Source organism: Centruroides sculpturatus, unplaced genomic scaffold, assembly GCF_000671375.1.
Source record: "Centruroides sculpturatus isolate CEXI.00-Female unplaced genomic scaffold, Cexi_2.0 scaffold409, whole genome shotgun sequence".
Classification (NCBI taxonomy): domain Eukaryota; kingdom Metazoa; phylum Arthropoda; class Arachnida; order Scorpiones; family Buthidae; genus Centruroides; species Centruroides sculpturatus.
In genome coordinates this window covers 267,961-293,381 of record NW_019384561.1, presented here as the reverse complement: position 1 = coordinate 293,381, position 25,421 = coordinate 267,961, and the positions used below count along the sequence as shown (strand labels likewise).

The window sequence follows — 25,421 nt, the reverse complement described above, 5'->3', positions numbered from 1 at the left end:
AAAAAAAAAGCAAAATATAAAAAGGGTATGTATAATCTAACTCTATGAATGACGACTTTTGGGACACACTCTACACATGTCTAAATAGGAAAAAAGAATGACTCAACATAATGAATAAAACATCTTTCTTGAATAAATTAAATAATTTCACAAATGTTCTGCTAAAAAATTTAAAAAATTACGTGATAACTAATTTCCTTCTCGAGAGAAAAAATTAAAAAGACGAATCAATATTTATTTAAAAAATCTTTTATGTCGGGCATATTAAAAAAAATGACTTTAAAAATAAAAATATACGAGTAATCTGATATCAAAGTAATTGTTTTTCCCCCCGTAACAAATTTTTAATCAAGGAAAAAAGAAAACAAATCAATTTATTAAGTAATATTTTCGTAAATATAATCAAAAACAGAAACGTGTTTAACTTGTAGAAGATGTCGAAACAATAAAAAATAAGGAAGAGATTCAAAAAAACAAATACCATTTTATAAAAATGGAGACAAATATCTACCAAACTTCAAACCTTTTCTAATATCATGAATATAGTAAAGAAATACTTCATAAATTTTTCGAATTCTACTTTTTTTTTTTTTACGTCAGTCGTAAACTTTTATTTGAATATGTTCACGTTTTATAAAAGCGTGCTTTTAACATTGTACATTTATACGCGTACACGTCTACAATATAAAATATTTCTTATGTGTTACTATACTTTATATTGTTTTTTCTAAACTTCTTTCGTCAGTTTTGACAGTTTTTTTTTTTGTCAAAAAAAGAAAGAAATATATCAATTATATCCTTATGTCAGTTATTATCGAATATAATTTTTTATTTTGTTAACTGCTAATCTGTTCTTTATTACAGTAACATTTCCTATTTTCTTTACCATTCGATGTAGAAAATAAAATTAAAATTTCAAATTTTCAGTACATTTTTTTAATAATAAAATAGTATAAAAACCTTATGAATATTAATAAAATATTGCTTATAAATTTTTTCCAGTATACACGAATATATACGTGTATATATACAATACACTAGGATAAATACTACTAGAGTTATGGAGATATTATACGGCCTAATACTACCATTTTGCCTACAGCTAGCAGCGGATTTAAATTTATTGTAGTTCTAAGTTATTATGTATGAGGTCCTTCACCTTTCAACAAAATAATAATGAATTTAGAAGCGTAAGCTGTAGTCTCATAGCGCGAAGGTTTTAAGTTATAGCTTGTGTAAATCTAGCTTTGCCTATAGGCTACGGTCTTTATTATAGCTTATTGTCATTTATATATTGTTAAGTATTATTACATTTTATCAAACGTAAGGATAACAGCGCATTATTTAAATAAATGAATAATGATCGAAATCCGTATTTAATGCCCTTATGGGAAACAAAGTAAACACACATTCTGTCAATAATCACTTAACAGTCAATGGAAATCAATGACTACAAACGTACATATTCAAATGAAGATTGCGTTAAGTAACCTTTCAGTTTAGATTTGTATATAATTAATCAATTATTTAAAAATTCTTTAAGAAATAAAACTCTTTTCAACCGACTTAATTTTCTCTCTTCTATTGTAAATTTAAATTTTAAATTAGTTTAACTTCCTTTCTAATCATTACCACATTTAATGTTTATAAAATTAAATTAATTCCAGGTGTGCTTTTCCTTACCTTTATATACATACATATATATATATATTTTACATGGATAAGAAATTTAAGACAAAAGGATTTTCTTCAATCAATTATTGATATTTTAATTTATCAAATTGATATGGAATTAAATTAAGTTGAAAACGTTTAACGATTTTTAAAATATTTCCTATATATATATATATATATTCGAAAAATGGAGAATTTAAATTAAATATTGAAAAACAATTTATCACAAAATATAGGCCTATCATTTTACTATCACAAACTTTAAGTAATTATTTTATGATTTTGATTGATATTTTGTCTTCTATAGTCTATTATCCTTGTTATACACAACCGTTTTTTTTTTAAATTATTAATTAAATGAGAAGAGAATTTAAAATATCTCTAAAACTAAATTAAATTTTAAAAGTTTAATTTAATTATCATATAAAATAAAATATATATTTTTTACCAATATATAAATACTGTTGGTGTACAGAATTGTACATGGGCCAAGTTAATTTTTCAGATCTTACTTTCTCTCTTTCATCAATTGAATCATCTTCTAGTGAGAAATAATTTGGATCTCTAAAAGAAAAAATAAATAAATAATGAGTTTAAAAATATACATATATATTATATTTATGATTATACTTTTTTCAATTTTTAATGTTTAAAGACTAGATAATTAAATTATTTAAAATTTAATTGATTTTTTAAATTCTTCCTCCTCTTTTTTTAATTACTTAATTTCTAAAAGTGTTCTTACTTTAACATGTTTTTAATCATCCATCTAAAAATCAATTTTTAAAATAAAACAAATTGTTTTTGGGGGAGAAATTGGTTATTTTCATTGCATCCATTTTCTTTAAACAGATGCTCTCCTTTTATTTATTTATTTATTTTACTTTTATTGATCTCTTAATAGAAAGTCACAGATTTCTCCAGTTAAAATATTTTTTTAAAAAAATAGGAATAATAATAATAATAATAAAGNATATTTATAAATATATAAATATATTCATTTTGAATTTTATCTAATTCAAAAGATTGATGTTTATTTAGAATTTTCTTAAATATAATAAACAGATATCTTTGGAACAGGACAACAAAAATCAATAAATAGAAAAATTTATCTGGTGTGATTTCATAAAGTTTTATTATTATAATTACTGATATAAATATTATTTTTCTCCAAAAATTAAAAAAAAATTAACCTACATCAGCTACCAAAAAATAAAAAGAAAACGAGGAAAGGAAGAAGAGGAAAGATGGAAAAGAAAAAAAAAATGTCTTTTTTGAAGGAATTGCTAGTAGCATTTGGTCAGGGTAAGGTCATTAACCCAATAAAAATCATTGTAAGAAATTTCCTATAAAAATTTTTATTAACATTTTATAAGCTCAGAAACGGTTCCTAACTTGTCAAAAGTAAATTTTAATAAAAGAATAAATTTCTGATAACATCTTTGTATTGGACTGACATGGTCAATGCATTAACGTTTTCAATTGACTTTTCTATGGGGAATAGATATATTTATCGGGTTTCCTTTTCATCTTCCTTTTCTTTTTTCTTATTATATATATATTTTTATTCTTTTTAACTTTCAATTCCATTTTTAAACTAAAATATATTTCTAGTTATCAATTTCATATAAGCCTAGAGGAACAATATCTTCTTTTGTCTCTCTAATTTCATTTTTGTTCTATAGAAAATAATTGAAAAATGTCGGTAAAATCATAGAATAGAAAAAATATATATATATTAATGATCTTTTTATTTAATGCTTTGTATGCTATTATTTATTAATAATGTTAGATTTAATAGGAGGAAAAAAAAACATTATTATTTGTGTTATGATAAGATTTAAGAAAATCGGTGACTTTTTCTGTATTTTTAAAATAAGATTTTACTTGAAATATTTACTGTATTTGAGTTATAGCTTATTTTAGAAAATAAATATACTTATTTCTGAATCTCATAAAGTTTCCAAAGTAGAAAACATGGTAAGTTTTTAAGCATTTAGCCTTTGATGTGATTTGCTTTCACCATCCTCTGAAAACATCTGTTTCTCAGCTTAGATTGTTGGGAAGATCCTAACGTAATTTAGAACAGTAATCAGATAAAACTGGAAGAAAAGACATTCTCCGAGGTTTTTGAGAGAAAAAAAAACAGTTGAAAAGAGCTTTCCACAAAGACCATTCACTGATTTTATTTTTCAATGTGTAATTTCAATTTAAATATTATCAATGAGAATTAAATATATATATATATATTTTTTTCTTATTTTTTAAAGGAAATGTTAAATATATTTAAGTGTCACTAACAGGTTTCATATGTTTAAAAATATTAAAGTATAAATATTTATATAATTAATTACGTATTATACACAATATCACGTAAACTATTGTATAATGATTCTATAAGTGATTGTGTAGAAGCAAATAGAGATTTGTGCCAAATACAAATCAATTGAGTTGATTTATGTTTTGTATATTGAGCTATTTAGTAATGTTTATGCAAAATTTGATTATACTAAACATTTCACTTAATTGATAAATATTTGCATTTGTCCTATGAATATTTATAACTGTAAATAGATTTTTTTTTTAATACGGTAAGCCCATTTTAACGTACAAAACTAAATACAGTACTAACGAGTACCCAAAATTCGCAAGATAATGTTATAAATAAAGTTATACATCGATTAAATTATATTAATATAATTTTTATGGATATGTGAACTTGTCTCAACTGAATACACATTATTTATTTTTAATAAAATATTAATAGAATTTAATACAAAAATATCTTACATTTTTCAAAAATTTTCATTATGTTACGTAAAGAATAAGTTAATTATATTAAGAGCGACACATTTTCGTTTTATTAAATTAAGTTATTTAATTTGTCTTTGATGTTATGTATCATTTAAAATTAAAATTTAATATAATTTCTTTTTTTAATAAAAAGAAAAGTTAATATTATAAATTTTATAATGACTCTCTTCATTTTCTTATGCACCTAAGAAACAGCCTTAAGCAAGTTTATCCTTTAGATGAGTGAAGATAAAAGAAGTCTTCATTCGCTTTATCTCCACTTTTCTGCAAGATGGTTTTGAAAACTAAAGATTGTCGTGTATATTATATGGTGAATCTGTTTAGAATAGCTAAACAGCCAACAATGTTCTTTCAGATTCCTATCATGTTATATCATGTTGAATTTTTTGTACGTTAGCAAAAAACTAATAAACGTTGGCTTATGCACCATCAGCATTCTTATTTAAGAAAAAAAATAAAAAGAAGAGAACTTTATCGTTGATCCTAACGACTGATCAGATAGAATTTTTTAAAGATTTTTGTTCAAATTTTACAGTGATAAATATGAATGAAGATGAAAACAAATATAAATTCTTTTTTCTTTATATACTGATTTTAAAATTACATTATTGACTATCAGTTTCGATTGGTTGTAGTGACGATTTAATATTCTATAGGTTACGCTTATAAATCGCGTAGAATAGATTCCTGCATGATTTACTGGGGGGACAATTTTACCTATCGTTACCGATATTTTTGATTTACTTTACTGGAGAAAAAAAAGGGTAATATTCCTTTATTTTATTCATACATTATTCTATCCTAGTTCCAGTTTGATCCTCAATTTTGTTTCTCTTAAACATAACATCCTAATATTGGGTCAAAGAAGATTCTTCTTAATCTCTGATACAGTGGGTCTAATTAGTTTACTTCTCATCTTATCGATCAGTGGGATAAAAGTAATAATATCGTTCATATTAAATTCGATATTACTATAAAAATTATCTTTCATTTATTATATTCTTACGAATCTATAAGCACTGTACTGTACTGTACATGTGAGCAATTTATTCATATTTTAAAGAAATTATCAAAGTTATTAATCGCCATCGAAGTCTTAAAAATTCAAATATTCATTGCTGTTTCAGTAAATAATTTGATTTAATTATGTCTAAAATTCTTATAAATCTGTAAAATATAAATTTAACACTGCGCAAATCGTGTTTTCTCAGGTAAAATTGCTGTAAATATTAACGTGTATATTTTTAATTTGTAATTTAAACTGTAAGATATTTATTTATTCGATCTCTTTTATCCATTTTACTTATAAAAATTAACATAAGAAACCCATTAAAAATGTGGAAATATCTCACATAAATCCCATTCAACAGTATCAAAATCTGTTCACAACTCCATAAAAATAATTAGCTAAATTTATTTAATTATCCTTAGATAACATTCTTTTATACCAGTATATCTTTAAATAATTTAATTATATAAACAAATAATTTCGGTGTTTATTAAATTTACTCACCCATACTTAGCAAAATTAAGCCAATATGACATAATTGTTTCTGATAAACTAACTTCGTTCTCGGTATAATTTTGTGGAAAATGAGTCATAGTACCGATTAATGGAGAACCAAAGACGTAAGGCAGTTCTTCACCATGAATACATCCGAATCCATAACGATAATCACCTTCTTCCGTCTTGTAATTGAATACATATAAATACGTTGGCGTAGTTATAAATGAATGAAGATTACCGACTTTTATGACTGGTGCCACGATTAATGCATCACCCAATGCATCAGCCGTGGCTTCTAATGTACTAATTGGATGTGGAACCGATCGAGTCCAATCTGTATATTCGTTTACGATTGTTAGAAAAGTTTGCTGTAGATGATAACTGAAAACGTTGCGTACCAAAGTTCTTAGCATGCGATCACGTCGATTACTTTCAATGCCATTTTTGGCTTCTTTGGAGGAAAATTGGAAATAAGCTTCGACTCTATTAACACCCAGTAGGAGATCGTAATTAGCAAACAAACTCTTGGCATCTTCCATAATTAATAAAGGTTCGTTGGGTATGACTACACCGTCGACTGTTGGACCGAATGCTGTTAGATAATCTGGAATGGCCAAAGATACTTTCATGATGTCGGATACCGAACGGTGTCTTAGACAATCCAACAATGCAAGTTTCTCGTGAGTGGGGCAATGTAACTGTTCGGCTAATCGATGAGTGTAAAGTAAAGGCTCTTTGGCTATTGCCCAAGGACTCAATGCAGAACCGCTCTGCATAATAGCTCTTTGGAATAGACCTGTCGGTAAACAAAACAAAATAGGTAAATGCATTAAACTATCGATTAACTAATGGGGATAAAATAATAAGAATCTAGCGGATAAAACAATACTTGTGATATTATTAATGTTTACTTTATCGCTATTACTAGAAAAAACTATGTTAATTACGTATTAATATTTATTAAATGAGAAAAATAATTGTATTGGTTACTTTAATTCTCTAGAACAATATTTTAAAAAATTCATTAATTATAAATGAACGTATCAATTTTAATAAATTTTACATTTATAATTAAATTTGCTTTTATTAAATCAAGTAAGAATAATTTTAAAATTAAAAAAATAATAATTGCTTCGCTTATTTCTAGCAGTAAACAAACAAACAAATAACAAAATACTTTAAATTTTTTATCAATTTAAAGTCGATTATTATTTATTTTATTATACAAATTATAGGCCTATATTTTTACAAAAAGTTAAAATAAATAACAACAACAACAACACTATAAAATTCTTATGGGTTAAACAATTGAGTCTATTATTATTAAACGTCACAGACAAATAAAAACAGAATAAATCTTTTAAATATTGATAAGATATTTTGGAAATAATGAATAATGTTATTAAATACGCCTTTTATTCAATATAATTATTAATTGATAGAGTAAATATATATAAAACAGGATAAACAATAGTGTACTATGGTTAAATATAATCACTTCTCCTAAAACGATTTCCTTTAGAAAAGGAGAAAGTTACTTTAGATAGGAGTTGGCAGCTGTCAATTAAATCCTTGTAGTCTGTAACGTATCTAATATAGAGATTGGCGTAGGCAGGTATGACATTTTGTCAAATTTAGCTATTACATAAAAAGCAGAATATAGAATATGATATGTATTTTTCTCTGCCACTTCAGTAGAATAAGAATCACAGGTCAGGATACCAGAAGAGACTTTTATCTCTTGAGTCACAATTTAATATTTATAGGTATTGAATATTTTATGGTCCTAAATGTTTTTTCTAACGCATTAGTCACTTTATCCATTCGAAATTTTCTATTATATCTTTCCATAAAGTTAATAAATATTAAATAGAGTATTTATATAAAAAAAAAGTAAAAAAGGGAGAGCGGTAGTAGTAGTAGTAGTAGAAAAATTAAATCCATCATTATTTTTTATATTTAACTAAACTACTTTTATTTGGTTATAAATAATTTACATTATTATAAGAGACGGATGAAGAATAGAGAATAATTTCTATTTTTTTTTTTAAGATTGTATATATATATATATTTGATAATAATAATAAAACGTTATTGTTTGGTAGGAGAAAAGAAGAGGGGTTTTATCTATATATTCTTTACTTATTTTAATAATATAATAAGAAAGCTTGATTCTTCTTTTAGATGATTTCTTATGAATAGTTTTTTACCTTTTTAATATTTTAACATTTTTATACATAACATCTAAGTTACTCTTCCGGAACTTATTCATATTTTTCATCAGGATATTCGTCAATCTCAAATCTTTGACATTTCTTGTCATCCAGAAACGTATTTTTCCTGTGCACCTTTGACATTTTTGGAAATATAATTTAAATGCGTTTCATACAATTTATATATATATATATATATTTATATTTAAAATAAATAAATAAATAAAAATAATAATAATANCAGTTTTTGTCATTTTCTCAAATAAATAAATAAATAAATAAAAATAATAATAATAATACCGTATAAATTTTTTCCTATTTTTAATACCTTTATTATATGTATGTATGTTTATATATGAAACGTTCTACTCTATATTAGTTTATACATTAAAATTTATGAGTTGACTTATATATTTTTTTATATTTCCTTTTCTTTTCATGGGGGAATGTTTATTTTTTGAACTTTTTTACAACGTATTCGAGATATTTAAAAGTATAAAGCGCTCGATAGTTAAAAGAAGCTTATGAGAAAGTGTGGCTTTCTAAATAATGTCAATACATTAATTAAACTGCTGACCCTTAATGTAAACAACTCTAAATTTAAACCAGTGTTTGGGTTGTCGTCAGTTTAAGACGTAACTGTTGATTAATTAGCTGGAAAAACTAATAATCCGAGCAAATGTGTCCTGAAAATCACCGATAAAGACGTGTTCAATACCTCACTGGATATTTTTTTATATCCTTAGCAAATTAATTAATTTTAAGTGTTTTAATTGGAAATAAAATTTGTAAATAATTATAAAATTAGCTTTTGTTATAACCGCAACATTTTTAATAAGCATACTTCTCCTCTGTACTGTACAGTACGTATAAATTTATTAATTAAAGACGAAAACAGGTATCTCTAGTGGTTCAATATATGCAAATTAATACATTACAACATTTTCGATATCGATTTTTCTTCCTATTTTCATCCATTAATCTATTGCATATACATATATATATGTGTGTGTTGAGAAAGAGAGAATTTCGGTATTAATACATCGACGTTGTACCTCGCATAACTTATTAATTAATTTTATTATCAATTAAGAACGAATTGTTATGATTTATTTACCCTTAGCCATTGGTGATATCATAAGTAAATTCACACAAGCTGCACCATAACCCTGTCCAAATATCGTAACGTTATTGGCATCTCCACCGAATTCTCCGATATTTTCTTGGATCCAGTGAAGAGCTGCAACTTGATCCATAAGACCATAATTGCCTCGAGATGATCCATCTAGAGCGGGAAGAAAACCTTGGAAGGAACAAAATATCGTTAAATGGGATAAAATCCTTATTTTCTATCATCACGTTTTAAATCTATCACTTATAAAAATAAAAATAGAAAGAGTAACGAAATCATAAAAGAAATAAAAAAAATTTACCTTTGTTTTACAATATCAATTTAATTTTTATTATATAAATAAACTTTAATAAGTAAAAAATAAAATGAAACATCATTTTTTTGCTATTTAATAACAGAAAATTGTCATTTTTAATCTAAGAAACATGATTTTCTATTTAGAATAATTTAATCTGAGGTATGGATAGATTAAAGAAAGACTTCAACTACTCTAAAGAAATAGAACACAATCGATTTTCACTCAAAAAAATATTTTATTCTGATTATTATTTTTTTCTTTTCTCGTTTCTTTGTACCAAAATTAAGAATAGAATGTAAGAGATTTACCTAGAACACCCAATCTGTAGTTTATGGTTACAACCACAACAGAACCAAAACTAGCTAGAACACTACCATCGTAAGGATTTCCAGAATTCCATTCGTAGGATTCACCATGGATATACACCATAACAGGTAATCTAATAGGTTCTCGTCCCACTAGAAAAAAAAAAAAAACAAATATATATATAATATATACAGTATATATTTTGTGAGTAAACTTTACGATGTTAAAGCTCAAAAGCAAACCATCTACGGTTTATTTAATAATGTTTATAAGAATTGTCGCTGGTAACAATAGTATCAGTCATAACTCATCATTAGGTTGAAATTTTATAAGGCAATATGGCAGGGAATAAATATATTTATTTTTACTTGAGTAGAGTGAATGACCATGAAGTGATATGCATTGAGGGTAATTCTCTGTAGGAAACTTCTACCCGACTAGTGATAAGATACTACATTCATTCAATAATGTAGTGGTCGCCTGCACATTTTTATATGGCTCTCCAATCTGAAAGAAACCATTACTTTCTTCCTCTTTGTACTGATATTCTTGTAAAGTCAACATTTTCGGACTGTCTGCTTCGAATTTTTCAGTTTAATTTTTCCCCCCTTTTTTTCCTGTAATTTTTTCTGATTTTTTTTTCCTTTTATAATATGCAATTCAACAAAATGTAATGTCTTATGGTTGGTATAAATATGCATATTTTTCTAACAAAATAACTAATAACAAGAATATTTTTTCATAATTTTTAGTTCGAATATAAAACATTTTTTTCTTTGTTTTATGTGTTTTTATATTTCAATCCGATATAAAAAAAAATTCTATTTTAGAATGTGTAACAGCTTTTCTATAAAAATTTCTATCGAATTTTTATTTTTTCTGGAAGAGTAAATAACATCCTTGGGTAAAATTTCTGTTTTACAGTGCAAAACATTCAATATAAATTTTTTTTCCTTGTCGAATATATAGAAATTCTTTTAAAAATTTCACGTTAAAGTGTCATATTATATCTATTAAATATCTATTTTAATATATAATCTATGCCATTTTTAAAAAATTTGATAATGATTGAATATCATCGACGATAGAAGAAAAATGTTTAAATATTCGAAATTTAATTCACCTAGCCTTTTTTTTTAAAGGAAAAAGAATAAATCTTAACTTAAATTTCCAATTCTTTTTCATAAAAATATCAATAATTCCAACCTTCGATTTCGAAAATTACAATTCTAGTATCGCTTTCTATTAAGAGACAAAATGATTTTCCTGACTTTTAGTATAAGGGTTTTCCATTTGGCTACGTTTTACATTTTCCAGCCAACAAACCTGATTTATTTTATAATATGCTAGAGTTACCAGGAAATGCCAGACACAAGTAGCAGTCATAAAAGTTAGTCATCTATAGTAATCCTAGTTTTCATCGCTACTCTGTAATGAACTTCCGCGTATCTTTGTCAATCTTTGATGTTCCTAATTAACTATGTTACTTGTCTTTGAATGTTTCCTTATTTACAAGAAAGGAAATATCGATTTCTTGCTCATTTTGAAACATCCGTTTCAAAATAAAATTCTTAGTAGAATCACTCAAATAATTTATGAAATAGATAAACATAGAAATGTAGAATACGCTTTAGAGACATTTTGGGGATTTAAGACCCTCGAGGACATACTTTAAATGTTTGAAATCTTATATTAACTCCAGATATAATTTATAATCTGGTATTTATAATGAAAATCCTCCAAATATTATCATTTAGAGTGAAGTATTCGCCAATTGGGAATCAGTCGAGTGGGTGTGATCCTACATCACCTTCTCCTAAAGGATTACACTATTGGGAACAGGAAACATTTCCGACTTGTAAACTACAGATATTGTTCATGTAAAGCTTAAAGTAACATTGTATTAATAACACTATTCTCAATTAATATACCTTTTATTAGTGTGATCAATCGATACCCCCTCATTCCATTACTAATATTAACCATTACAAAATTATCTTCCAAGTAAAAACTTTTTAAATCAAAAAAATAGGCCTTTTGTGTGTAATTTTGAAGCTTTACTATATTAAAAAGTATACAATTCGCAATATTAAGTAATTATTTTTTGGTATAAAATAATCGTTAAAACCCATCTCGAGTGGATTTTCATTTTCAATATTACTTAGATTATCATAAAGATTAAACAGTCTACAGATCCCAAAGCTTTAAGTGTTTCTTTTCCAATTTCTGTATTTTTCATACTCATTATTATGCAGTAGTCTTATAACAACTTCAACATGTCTCTTGAGTCTATTATTTTTCTCCTCAGTATAAAGTCAAGCATTGTTTTGACATTCTTACAGATAAGAAATATAAATTCTACTTTTATCTTTTCCACTTTAAGGAAACAAGATATTAATAATATAAATTTTACATTCTAATTTTTTTTTCATACACATTATTAGATAGAATGTATATATATATATTTTTTAACAAACATAAATAAGCAAACATATCTACATATAAGATCGATTTAGAAACAATGTAACAAGCAGAAAAGCATTGAAATACATATATTCAAGTTTATATATAATTTATTTAAATTTATATTCAACTTCTAAGAAGTTTAACTCCTAAAAATAGCATAATTATATTATATATATATTATTCGTAATTAATAATTAAGCTTACAAGTATAACTGAAATAAAAAATAATTAATGATAATCGATATTTTTAATTAACGATTTATTTTTATCCTATTGGAAAACTGTATCATTACCTAAGAATAGAATTCACGATACCGATATTACAATATTTATTTTCGAAAAAAATGAATTCATCTTTTAGTATTGCTTTCTAAATTAAACTTGGAAACAACTTTAAAAAAAACATATTCAAAAATCAGAAATTAATCTGAAAATTTTAATTTTGTTCTAAAAATATGTTTCTATAAAAACAGAATTTTTTAGTTCCTTAAACAATGTTCAATATTATTCTGAAATTCAACATAGTGTTAAAAATTATCTATATACAGAATTCTGTTATGTAAAAAAATGAATTGTGAATATCTATAACAACATTGAAGAATACAATAGAAAAAAAATTAAATATAAATATATTTATTACATTTATAAATATAAATCGTCCATTGTGATATACGTACGATATTAGCATCAACAATTTTTAAACGATGATTGGTTGAGGAAAAAAATTCAAAACATAGCTCCGCCTTTTCGTATTTCTTTAACCAATCGTCGTTTAATTATTTACATCACATACTCAATGTATTTTTCTTTTGATTAGGATAATTTTTACGTTTATTTTACGTCATCTCTGAGTTTTATAATTTTAAATTGTAGAGTGAGGTCAAATTTACGCAAAAATGTGCACTATCTTAACCAATCAAACGGAGAGTTAGTTACGGGGTATATCATATCAATCTTAATTGCAGAAAATTCCAATTTCATTAAAGTTTTTTTATTTAATTTATCTCTTTGTTTTCAAATTTTTATATTTACTTCTGGTTTATACTGTGTAAATAAAAGAAAAACATGAAAAATTACATTTACAAACACAGCAAATATATACAAAAATTTATATATATATATATACTTTTTTATACAACTACTTAAACAAATTCCTTTTAGAAAAATAATTTATATTTTTCAATAAAAACATTTTTTTTCTTTTAATTTAATTTCAAAATTTGTTTAGAAACAACACGAACAATAAACACGAATATCTCAAATTAGATAACGCTTTAAACATTTTAAATTCGAATATAAATTTAAATAACTTATATAATAAGGCAATTTAATATATTTAACAAATTCAGAACTTTATATAAGATCTTACTTTAATTATAGAAAATTTTAAATTACAAAATAAAAAATAATTGACGTAAAAAAATCTAAAGTAGAACTTTTATTACCCGTTTAATGTGGAGAAAAAGGCGAAGAAAAAGAAAAAGAATGGATCTTTTTTTTTTTTCTTTTTTAATCACGAAATGATTACAAGCCAATACAAATTTATGTGGAAAATGTAAATTTTTCTGCAGTAAAATAAAAGTTGAAGTATCTATAATTAAAAGCTAATCAATAGCCCTCTCCCGAAATAGACTCGGGAGTTCAATGATATTTCCTTTTCCTTAAAACTCCACCTTTTATCGATGAAGAACGTGGGAAGTCAACAGACGTTTTAGAAATGTTGGCAAGCTTGTATCAAAACATGCCTGACTAGACCAAACGAACACTACTTATATTGATAGCATTTGAAGCAGTTCAAACATTTGATTGATGATTATGATTGTAGTTGAAGCGTACTATTTCCATCTGCTCTTATGCCAAGTTGCATTACCTCATTTTCATAAGTTTTCGAAGACCAATTATGAATTAAACCGCGTTAGAGATTTTCTGATTCAAGAACTATACAATACTCTGTCTATTATTCACTCATGACAAACTACCTTTTAGAACAATGTGACCACGACAGCGTTTTCAACAACTATGATTATATCTCTTCTATCTTAATTACGGGAATTTTCCCAGAAAACGGAAAATGACTAATGTTTTAATACAGATATACATGTGTGTGTGTGTATACAGTGTATAACTGACAAAAGTTTCAAAATATATAGATGGAAACATAGTCGAAGAGAGATTTTTCATTGATTAAATCGAAGTTAATTCGGTTTCGAATAAACTAAACTAACTTAAATGACGTTTAAAATGTTCACTTGATCCTAGAATCATTTCTGAAAGTAATTTAAAACCAAATTGTTAATTAGCCCGCTCCCTTTATGGTTAAATCTATGTCATGCGACAATTAAGATGGCTTCCACTTTTCTAAACTGACAGATTTTCTCTAATGAAACGTCACATCGGAACATTAGCTAGCGAAGGGATTATGAATGTATCCTATTGCTCAATTATAATAAGTTGAAGGCAAGCTTATTACCGAGAGTACGTTTTTTTATCGTATGGTTCCTCTACAAATAATTTGTATCCGTTGCAATATCGATTACGAAGTCTAGACGAGATAATTACTATAAGTCTAAGCGTATGTCTGTATCTCTCGGTGCTTCATAATTATTGATAAATAAAGAAAATTGCAATTTCATCAGTTGTCTTCTACAAAATATCCACGACAGAAAAACTCTATCGCTTTTTCCTCTCTTTAAAATAAACATTAACGTTTAGAAATGAGCCAAAATGTTAACTTTATATACCTTTTCTCCTATAAATTTCTTCACAAATGCTGTAAATTCATAGCCACTGAAGGGAAATTAGCCATTGAAAATAATTATTTTCATCAGTTAAGTTTACTAGAACATTGAGAAAAATTATTACCTATTTTTTCCTCTTTTTTTCATTTAAATACAGTAGAACTTTCTAAAAATAATCTAAACTTGTATTTAAAACGGAAGATAATTATGAAATTGCTATTTAGAGTACAAAAAGATAATTAAATAAGAAAATTACATTTCCATAAGTTATCTTCTTAAATCAATATTATTCACTGGAAAAATTTTGCTTAAATTTTATTCATATTCTTTTAAAATTATGGAAAGGAAAAAGAAATTTTTAGCAATTTTCTCCACTCAGATCTACCGAAACATTATTGAAAAGACACTTTTCTGTAAACTTAATAAAATATAACTTACTAATTTTACTTAAATTAATAATCCCGTTTTTGTTATTGTTTGTTTAATATATTAGATTAGAAGTTTGGAAGAAGATTAGATTAGAAGATTACAAGTTTGTAGTTTCAGATTAAACTAGAAACTTTGGATTATTAAAGATGTCGCACGGTTAACAACAATATAATTCTTCAATTACCTCATTTATTAAAATTGTTAGAATAGAGAACAATTTCTTGTTATTAGGATAAAAAGAATTGTTGAAAATTCTACAAAATAAATTTTAAAATAAAAATTTCTCAAACCATTTATTAATTTATTTACAGTTAAACACCTTTCCACCTTTATATAAAAGAACAATAAATAAAATAAATTGTTATATATATTTTTTTTTTATTAAATTAAGCATAAAGTTCAACTTATTTTAACTTCACAGTTATTTATATTTTTATTATTTATCCTGAGGAAATATTATTTACAAAAAGAAGCAACTTTGAGCAATATATAATACACCTTTTCATTTAGGAAAAACTGCAAGAGTACTATTGAAAATGTCGAGTTTCCTTATTGAGAACAATCTCACTTAACAATGAATGAGGTGGAAAAGAATTGTTTTTTTGAAGAAAGAATCGATTCTGTTTATGCTGCAGGTGACGATATTTTGATATTTCTCATGATATTCACAATCTCTTTTGATTTAATGAGGCAAGTACTGATTGACAGAGACAGAATAATACTTCTTCTCTATTTGACCACGTGTAAGCTCGAATTTTTTTAATCTTGTTTTTTTTTTCGTGAATATCAAGATTATTTATCGTGATATCCTTCAACGACACTCGACACTTTCCATACTTAAAAGTATTACCTCTCACATTTTATGCAGAAAATCAAGTGTTCAATATTAAAATCATTAACGTTGAGTATCTCTTCAGGAGAGTGATTATCAATACAATAATTCAATTTTAAAGTGTTAATAAGTTTATTAAATGTATAGGCCTAATAATAATAATAATAATATAAAATTTTTAAAATATTATTTATTAAATTAGATAAAAATTAATTCTTGTAATTAAATTTCATATCCATTTCTTAAAGTTTCGAGTAACGTATTATGAGAATTTTCTTCTTTTTCCTCCATTTTTTTGCAGTCAGGTTTTCAGTTTTCGTAAACAAGTTTGGATTAAATCTCTACAATTAATTTTCTGATAAAATCACCTATTTTTTCTATTAATGAATCGGATTTCCTAAAATATATTATAGTAAATTAATGAGTTTTTGCGTTAAAAAAAAAGAGATTAATTATCCTAAACTTTTAAAAATGGATTATTGGAAAAACTATAAAAATTTCTAATTTATATTAAAGATGCTTAAAGTTCAATATAATCATTTAAGTGCCATAAGTAGCAAAAATAGAAATAAGAAAAAAAAAGTAGAAAAAATAAAATTGAAAATAAGTCGCACGTTATATCTACTTCTAATTGAAATATATACTACTGGAAGCAATTGAAGCAAGGAGACTGAGGGATGATCAAAACATCATCTGACAGTTATCTGACGTGTATAAATCGAATCATTGCCTATACCAACAGCCTTCTGGCCATGAAGATGACGTGATCTGAACATGTTATGGAGAAAAGCGCAAAACTCAATGATAGAATTTTGATCTTCGAAAATATTTTTTCGTATAAAAAAAAATCAATTCTCCATTTTATCTCCCGGTGTTGGTTATTGTTATCATTTTTTATCTTATTCTATTATTGATAAGTATGGATTTTCTATTACTCTATACTTATCCTTAACTTTCGATACAGGACTACTGTAGAAAAGAATATAAAGTATTTTCTGTATTTTTTTATTATTATTATTATTTTCATTATATATACGTTTAATTTTTTTTAATTCTTCTGTGTCATTTTTCTTCCGATATATTTTGTACCAACAAAGAAATTCATTAACAATAAAAAACTAACCTTTATTATGTTAGTAAATGACTATTCTTAATGTTGATGGGTGAATATCATTCTTCGTTTAACCTTTTAACTTAACTGATAATGCACTTTTCTTTTGTATTCTTATCATTCCTGGTATCGTTATCTCGGTAAAATATCCCCGAAAGTTTCATTTCTTCTCCTTCCAACAAATTACATGTTGAAGCTAAAAAGATTTTTCACTCCCTCCCAACCTTTAAAGTCAAAGCTATTCAACATTTTTCTGCCCAGTTAAAAATCCTTAAAGTTTACAAAAAAAAAGTAAAATAAAATAAAATAAAAAAAAGAGATAGATCTCATCCATTACTCGAAACCTATTTCTCATGAATGTCGTATATATATATATATATATCTTTCTTCTTTAAAAGACTTGAATAAAAAGTATATCCCCAAGGTGAGATAAATTCACTTTGGTAATCTCAGATTTCCGTTTCATGCTGATTAGTTTGTCAATGTCTACTAATTTTTGGGATTTTGTATAAAGATACATTTCCACAACGCCTGCAAAATCCTCTAGAAGAAAAATAATCCCTTTTTCTTCCTACTATTGACGCGTGACTATCATTCTGACGTTGGGATATAAAAAAGAGGATTAGTTTTGATTTCTGACAAGCGTGTCACGATATCCTACTAAGTTCTTTTCCGCAACTTTTATTTTTTTTATTTTATTTTTTTGCATACGAATAGATGAATAGTCAATTAATTCGTAGAAAACAAATTAAGAAAGTGATCGCTTAATGTCTTGCTGAATTAATCACTTCTGGCCTTGCACAGTTTGTTTTCTTTCTTCTTTTAATTATTGCTTATTCATTGCTATCAGTCTGATTATATTTATAAGCCACCTACAAAATTAAACATCTGGAAAACTGTTTTAATTTATCTTTAAAATAATTTTATATCTTTTAAACATGTTTTTTTAATGTAAAATTTCATTATAATAATAAAAAAAATAAGTTTTAATGATCGAAACGTTTAAAGAAGTTTCATTTTTTTTAATGTTTAGCGTGTGGAGTTTTTGAAAAATCCGAAGATCAAAACTTGATCTTCCTCTCTCAAATATTTTCTTTTTTTCTTTTTTTTTTAAGTGGAAGTATCAGTAAAAAGTTTATTCTGTTTTTTTCCCTTTCGGTTCTTTCCTCTAACAGTTAAATCTTGATTTTACTTTTTGTAATATTTCTCTTTCCGTTCGTTCAATAGATCGATGTGTTCAATCAGTATGCCAGAGACTGAATGTCCTGTTTGGTGACCTCCTAGGTTAGCAGACAAGCAAACAAGGATATCTTGGCATAAGAAATGACCAAAATCGAATCTGAAAGAGAATGTTTCTAAAATTGAAAATACCATTTATATTATTATGTATCAAACGACGTTCACACAACAATGGATAATGCATAATGTAAATAAACTCCAGATACGGTTAATGTTGTTACTGAAAAATTAATGTTATTTAATGTTATAAATATTTCCCTTTATATATAAATATATATCACGTAGTGTATATATATTTTTTATAAAATATTACGTCATTTATTTTATAAATTTTATGTTTTTAGATATATATATATATTTTAGAAAATTGTGGTTACGTTTTAAAAGTATTTATGCTGTATATTTTTTAAAATTATTGTCATTTATGGCTATAAATTTGATCAATAAGTCGCTGTAAAAATATTATTGATTATTATATAAATTATATAACATAGTTTATTATAAATTTTGTTATATTTCTACATAAACGAAATCTATTTTATCGTCGTACAAGATGTATTTAACAACAAAAAAAAAAAATTCGATTAAATTTACGGAAATAACCGACAATTTTAATTTAAATTACAATTTAAAATAAAAATTTACGGTTCAATACAGTGAATAACGTTATCTTATGGAAGTAATATTTAATTTTCATCTGTATTATCATTTACATTAATTATACGTATTCATAATTTACAAACAAATGTCAACATTTATTCTTAAAGGTAAATAGAATTGTAAGGGTTTTATTTAAATTTGGTATACTATAAAGGGTTATAAAAAGTTTTATTTATAATATATTTAATTATTTTTTAATTTAGTCAACAGTCCTTTAAAAAAAATGTTTAAAATATCAAATTTTAATTTACAGAAAAATAAATAAATATATTAAACAAATGTTATTTAAGAAGGAAAAAACTTTTATACCATTACTCATTTATTATAACATCGTTATCTTTACTTTATATCTCTTCTATTATTTTACGTCATTACAGTCAAAATGTCGCCATTAAAAAGCCTTCCATACACTAAAAGTTTCAAGAACATCCATCATTAATTATTATTTTTTTTCTATATTCCAAGTTTACACAAAAGTGTGAGAGAGTTATCAAAACATAATCGAATTGATGATTCAGGGAGGAAAAAAATATATAAAAAAATTTAAAAAAAAGATGAACGAGATAAATCATTCAAATTTTTTCTTTCATATTCTTTCTCTTGTACAATCAGTCCTATTAACTCAACTCGCAGATGAAAGAATTATGAATGGAGAATACAACAAATTATCTAGTCTTTTCGATTTTTCTGTACTTCTTGTAGGTACAGGATGGAAGATCGGTCTTTGTATCGCTTTCAATATGAATATTCTAATGAATCACAGCAAGGCGTGTCGTTATCTGATGCTTGGCTAAAGTGACGAGAAATGCCGAATTAATCCTGTTGTTGTGCAGCTGTTGGCCTCTGGAAAGATGCCAGGTGAAGAATCCTCACGCTAGGATGTGTCTTCTTGCTGCTTGATATCGATTCGTTGCCGCCTACTCTCCTTTCTTGGTAGAAATCTTATGGCGGGTAGGACCATGTTGCCAATTGACGCTTCGATCCATTGCTTGGCATATATCAAGAAATTTTCATTTTTCTTATGCCACATGACATCCCTTTGTCTTTTAGAATGAAAACTTTATCAGTTTCTTTGATCAGTACCAATTTTTTTACGATCCTGTAATATACTGAAAGCTCTAAAAAGTATTACTACTTTCTTTTCAGTAAGAGGAAAAAAAGCGTTTAGACCCTTAAAATTCTTTCTAAAAATCGATAAAGATTTCTTTTATAATGTCGAAAGTCTTTAAAGAGATAAAATTATCAAAAAATTTTTTTAATTTTATAAATAGAATTTTTCTTCTTTTCTTTTTTTTTAAATAATGAATTTATTATTATTATTATTATATCGGTTTGTGTTGATATAACGAATACATATATACATAAAATGTATTTATATATCAACATGTTTATTATTAATTANTAAAAATCGATAAAGATTTCTTTTATAATGTCGAAAGTCTTTAAAGAGATAAAATTATCAAAAAATTTTTTTAATTTTATAAATAGAATTTTTCTTCTTTTCTTTTTTTTTAAATAATGAATTTATTATTATTATTATTATATCGGTTTGTGTTGATATAACGAATACATATATACATAAAATGTATTTATATATCAACATGTTTATTATTAATTATCTCGATTACTAGTTGGATTCATTATGGTCTAATTGGTTATTAAGATAATTTTACATTTTGGTAATTAAATTTTAAAAGCCGTAAATTATACTTTAAGTTTTCGATAATAATTATTAAATTACTAGAAACTATCATTTTAGATATTTCTTGTTAAGCATAAATATCTTCGTCGTGGGAGAGATGATAGAAAATACAAGAGAAACCATGCGCTAAAGATCCAATTAGTACATTACGGGGTTTAGATTTAAGTTTACTCATACATTATTTTGAATCTACATAAAAATTTAAAAAAAGAATTAAATCTGACACGAACGAATAATTTGTTCAAAATCATCAGAGATATTTATTTCTTTTTTTTTGTTTAAATTTCCTTTTATAAAAGAAAATTTATGATGATAATGCGTACGTAATGAACTTCTTTTAAAGAGGAGAATCATCCGAATAGAACTGATACACTTAATCATCTTTACGGAATAAAAAAACGAGAAAATTTACTTAAGATAAAACTTCTGAGTTGCATGATAGGCAGAAGATTTCTTCAATGCTAGAAAGGATTTCTGGAGTACTTAGATACCTTCAATAATTGGAATTTACTCTCATGGGGAGATGTTGAGAGATTACTGCAGACAAGAAATCCTTCTCTGAGAAATTATGCAAATATCTCAGCTGATATAAAAAGCTTACAAAAGGCAAGAATTTTAACTTGAAATGAATATTATATATATATAAGTATAAACTATATATACGTATATATATATAAGTTATAAATATATATACACACACATACATAATGATAATATTCTTCTTCAATAAATATAACTGCAATGAATATCAATGTTCACGTATCAGTAGCGAGCTTTTAAGCAGCTCATTCTTCTGAAAATGGATGGACGAGTTTCCATGTCAAATGATTGGAAATATTCAAATGTATCTTTTCCAACAACAATATACTTTTTTCATTTTTTTTTTCGTTTTCTTTTCACGGTTAGAATTCGATCTTTAACTATTAATGCTACACCTCGATTTTTCATGAAAAATACCGGAATTTCTTCTGTCTCATCTTGTTTAAAAGCTTTTCTATACTTAAATGTTATTGTTTGCCAAAATTACCCACTTTCTATCTAATGTTCGGATATAAAAATAAACATGGCTTCTATTCCATTTATATACCAAAAACTTTTATTAAGTGTAAAATATTTTATTGTCGGTAAAATACAGAAAAGTTTTTTTTTCTTTTAACTTAGGGTGAATTTTATTGCATTTTCTGTTTTTATCTGTCGAAAATTATCAAAAGAAAATTTTTCTAATTTTTTCTAATTTTATTTTTTATTTTAATTTTATCCCCTTTTTTATATTTTTATTTTTTAATCTGTAAAGACAAAATTATTGCAGCGTACATAAATCGTCTTTTAAAGAAAGTCGAACAGATGGTCTAAGATGTAATTAACTTAAAAAAAATAGATTAATGATAAGATGCGAGAAAAATTTTTAAATAATTCAAATAAACAAAAGTACGTCCGTAAATTTTTATTAAACATTCATTTTTCTGCGACTTGAAAAGTACTTTCTCATCTCACATAGATTCTATAAATCATAGTCACTCTCAATACCTGGGGCTAAGATAGAGGGAAAAAAAAATTCAAGTGCTCCACGAGAAGTGGAAGATACATAAATTTACTTAAAATTTTCAGCAAAATGAAACTATATAATAATATTTTATATAAATTAAATTATAATTTTTCTCTAGAACATTCATTCTTTATGATTTTCCAGGTTTTAGGAATGAAATTTACAGTTTTTGGTTACTCAAATTACACAGATTAACAACTGTTAAACTGACAAAAGTCTACTTTACACAAACTAAATATAAGGCTGGTATATATACAGTACATATTCTATTAGATATATTTCTGTCAGCATAAAGTCCTGTACGCATGAATGCTATTTTCGACACTCGTGCTATATACAGATAAGCCTCTAGAGATCAGTCGTCACACTTCTACTGATGTGTACAGGACCACAACAACTTGCCATATCCTTAACTAAACACATCCCAAGCGGTCTAGATTTATTTTCCATGTACTCCATTAAGGTAAGGCTTTATTAAATGTTAAATAACACGGCAAGTTATTTTCTATGCGCTCGGTAACGTTAACAGTGATATCCACTTTCATTAGTTTTCTAAGCATACATTCATCAAATCTAAATCTATTGAAATTATATTATTAAATCTACGATAAGATATAATTATTCGGTTAAACCCTCCTTTCTATTTCTAAATGCAAATTCAATAGATAGGTATTAGACAGATATACAATTACAGGAATGATTTTAGATCCCTTCGATGCAGCAATGAAAGCCATTGTTTCCGTCAGTAGTATTGATGTTAAGGACTGTACGTACATGTCATATATTGCAACGATCTCTATCCGTTCACTCTCTTTGACAGATAATGTGCACTTTGTGGATTTCCTGCATGCACAAGAGAATAGCATCGAGGTTTATAGTGGCTAGCCTGGCAATCGCTAAAAGATCCTTTTGAAGACGTCGTTTTCTAAGACGCAGGCGCTATCTTTGTAGAAAATGTTTGATCGACCAATTTTCACTCCCTCTGCATATCCTCTCACATTTATTTATTTTTTTTATATATATATATATAAATTTTTTCACTCCGTGCTGCTTGTTTCCTTTACATTCACAACAAATTCTGCATTCTGAAAAGATTGTTGTGTTGCGTGAAAACAATTAGAATTTTCTAACGTTCTTAAAATGCATTAACTTATCATTTATTATTAAAATAGTACATAATTAACTTAATTTAATATTCTTCAAATCTCCTAGAATTTTAAATTAATTTCCATCTTTATTAGTTTCATCCCGTTATTTTTTTTTCAAAGTTCATTTATAAAAAAATGATTAGGAGCTTTTTCCCCGAGTTTTGTTTAACTTGATGAAAAATTAAAATTTCAATTTAAGCTTTAGAGATAAATTCGGTGATCAAGTTAGACGTTTTTCCTATTAGATTGTCGAGGACCAATTAACCATTCTCTTCTTTAGTTGCCAAGGAACTATTATCTAGTGACCATATCCTCCTAATTGGCAGGCCATAGTTGCAGGAAAAAAAATATAAAAAAAAAAGACAGAGAAAGGATGTTAACTTCCAACTGTCGTTCCCTTTAACTACTTTTGCTTCTTCTTAATATGTAATTTTAGTTTTTCCCTTGATTAGATTATCTATATCATTCTTTTTGAATGGAAATTATTTCATACCTTCTATCAGACATTTTATTACATTGTCTCTCATACAGGACCAAGATAAAATTTGGTTATTATAGTTTTAACGATTAAAAAGGAAACTTAAATGGAGCCATTTGTAATTCACCATTCAATTTTTAACGAGATTTAACATTAAAATACATATATATATATTATTATTATTTTATCTTATCTCTTTACTTCATTTTAACTCTCCATTTTTTATTTAGAACAGTTTATGAAATTAAAATTTACATAAACTTACCTGGATAATATTTTCATATATGCTAATTTAGAGCTAAAGAATTGATTATTATGTTTAGTAGAGATTAGAAAAAAAAAATTTTTTTATTAAGAAACTGATTGTGTTTTTAAAAAAATGAAAAGTAAAAGTAAAAAAAATACAATAAAAAAGCAAAAAGTTATGAAACTGATTATATTCTAGGAATAAAAATACAAAACTTATGAAATTGATTATTTAAAAAAAAATAAAAATAAGACAAAAATACAAAGAATTGCGAAATTGATCATTCTTTAAAATAAAAAATAAAATTAAAAAAAATTGAAAATAAAAAAATAAAAACTTGCTTATTTTTATTTGTAAAACATAATCAGCTTCATACAAATTATTTCCTTTCTTGATTTCATAGTAAACATTGCTACAAAATTCGATTTCTTGTAATAAAAAAATAATAATAATATTTAGAAATAAATTTACTTATTAATATATTTAAAAAAATAGATAAATACATTTATAAAAAAATTTCAGTAATTTTAAATTATCATGAATTAAATCTGTAACATTCAAATACGTTATCACGTTTCCACTTCAAGGAAATTTATACACAAAAATTATCAAATTTTTGTTCATTTTTTTAAATAAATATTTTTTTTTAATGTGGCTATGAAATTTGAATTACTTTAATAAAAATAAAAATTATTTTATTTACTAATTTATTATAGAATTTCAATAGAAATTGTATCAAAATTTTTAATTATCATAAAATTAATTCTAATTTATGCATAAAAATTTAATAAAAAGAAATATTTAAAATCATAATTATTATTAATTTTAAAAGAATTTAAAGTTTGAAAATTTAGAAAATTTCATTCATAGAAAGAGCGTGT

At 25.2% G+C, this 25,421-nt stretch overlaps 1 protein-coding gene across 1 annotated transcript in view; it reads right to left on the bottom strand.

Moving 5' to 3' along the window:
* The window catches only part of LOC111623961 (neuroligin-4, X-linked-like), a 43,007-nt gene that overhangs the window by 9,875 nt on the left and 7,711 nt on the right, over window positions 1-25,421 (bottom strand). Inside the window, exons 2-5 of the mRNA XM_023366703.1 lie at window positions 9,947-10,096; window positions 9,326-9,511; window positions 6,002-6,791; window positions 2,123-2,238 (exon numbers count right to left, since the gene is read on the bottom strand). Coding sequence (XP_023222471.1) covers window positions 2,123-2,238; window positions 6,002-6,791; window positions 9,326-9,511; window positions 9,947-10,096 — 1,242 coding nt within the window. The remainder of the gene's footprint in view (window positions 1-2,122; window positions 2,239-6,001; window positions 6,792-9,325; window positions 9,512-9,946; window positions 10,097-25,421) is intronic.